This window comes from Epinephelus moara, chromosome 14 (assembly GCF_006386435.1).
Source record: "Epinephelus moara isolate mb chromosome 14, YSFRI_EMoa_1.0, whole genome shotgun sequence".
Taxonomy (NCBI): domain Eukaryota; kingdom Metazoa; phylum Chordata; class Actinopteri; order Perciformes; family Serranidae; genus Epinephelus; species Epinephelus moara.
This window is the reverse complement of record NC_065519.1, coordinates 28811076-28812621: the sequence shown is the minus strand read 5'-3', so window position 1 is coordinate 28812621 and position 1546 is coordinate 28811076. Positions and strand designations below refer to the sequence as shown.

The following is a 1546-nucleotide window of genomic DNA, read 5'->3' as shown; positions in this document are numbered from 1 at the left end:
TCTTCCTAGGAAGTTTGACCGATCTGCATGAAACTCAGTGAACATAATCTAGGGACCAATATCTAAAGTTCCCTCTTGGCAAAAGTTGGAAAACTTACTAAAACTGAGCTTCTATAAGGCAATGAATATTGCGGAGGGCGTGGCTCATCACATAAAGGTGTATAACATCTCAAGGGTTTCACTGATCACCAAGCAACTTCGTAGGCATGTGACCACACATAATCTGAGGGGACCCTTCCATTATTGACCCCATCAAACAAAATGGGGGCGCTAGAGAGCTAATTTCTTATCTAGGCCTAACCGCCATATCGATTTTTACTAAACTTCATAGATATGTAGAACAGGATGCCTCGAGGTGACTGGAGAAATTTAACTCTAATTGGCAACTGGGTGGCGCTATAACAACAGAAAAATGCTTAAAAATGGCTAAAATGCGACCGATCGCTGTGGCTCCCCCTGTGACCAAATGTTTGTTTTTTGCTAATTTTTGGTATGACTAAGTCATGGTATGGTATGCTGTACATAATCACAGAAACTGTCAGTGTGTCATTCTGTCAGTCAGTCATTCTGTCTGTCCCACGTTTTTGTACTCACTGACGTGGTCAATCTATGTGAAACTGCACGTAGGCATGAAGGATTGGCATAGGTAGAAGGTGACAAAGCTACCAATGGGTATAGACTAGTAGTTCTGATTCTTGAATTTTTTAATCTCAAATTATTAACATGGAAAAAAATAATTGAAATCCAGCTTTTGAAATAGCAAATCAAGAAACTAAGGAAATCAAGAAACAAAAAAATACTTGTTTTTCTAAGTCCCGATAAAATCTCAGTAGACTTAAGTCAGATGGCAAACTGTCCTTATACAACCTGTGTTGTTGCTCAATCCTATAAGTATGAATGTTCAAAACTAAATATCTTAAAGGGGCAGTTCACTCTAAAAAGGCAGACATCTCTACAGCCAATATCTCCAGCACTCTCCAACTCACACGCAAACAATCCAGATTAATAAAGTGCATTACAGGCAAGAGGAACAATATGTATTTTTCATTTTGGGGTGAACTATCCCTTTAACCCACAGTCCATTAGCTTATTCAAGAGCTTTTAACCACATTCATTTAACCATAAATATACCAACTACCCATATTCATCCAATCAGAGGAGTTAACACTCAGGTTAATGCCTTTATGGCACCAGTATTGCATCCTCATGACATTTATGCTGTGTCTCCTCATCTTTGTCCCACCAGAGCGTTTGGTAGGGAGATGCTGAAGAGGAACATCGGGGTGGTGGTCGTTGGCTTCCCTGCTACACCGATCATCGAATCCCGGGCACGCTTCTGCATCTCAGCCGCCCACACGAAAGACGTGCTAGACAGGGTAACTAAATCAAATCAAATCAAATCAACTTTATTTATATGGCACTTTTCATACAACAGTAACACAAAGTGCCTCACAGAGGTTAAAAACAACAAAGATCCAAACAGAAAACAAAAAGAAAAGAGAAAACCCAACCCTCCCACCCAACAAAAAGCTATTTAGCTCATAAA

The 1546-nt window shown here is 39.8% G+C and overlaps 1 protein-coding gene across 3 annotated transcripts in view; it reads left to right on the top strand.

Annotated features, from left to right (window-relative positions):
- LOC126401259 (serine palmitoyltransferase 2-like) overlaps positions 1 to 1546 on the top strand; it is a 39112-nt gene that overhangs the window by 24830 nt on the left and 12736 nt on the right. The window contains exon 11 of one of the 3 annotated variants that reach the window (XM_050062408.1): positions 1247 to 1376. The exons of 1 other annotated variant lie outside the window; for it this stretch is intronic. In XM_050062408.1, coding sequence (XP_049918365.1) covers positions 1247 to 1376 — 130 coding nt within the window. Of the gene's footprint in view, positions 1 to 1246; positions 1541 to 1546 lie in introns of those variants that run through there. One more of the 3 variants, XM_050062406.1, reaches the window with a different exon arrangement.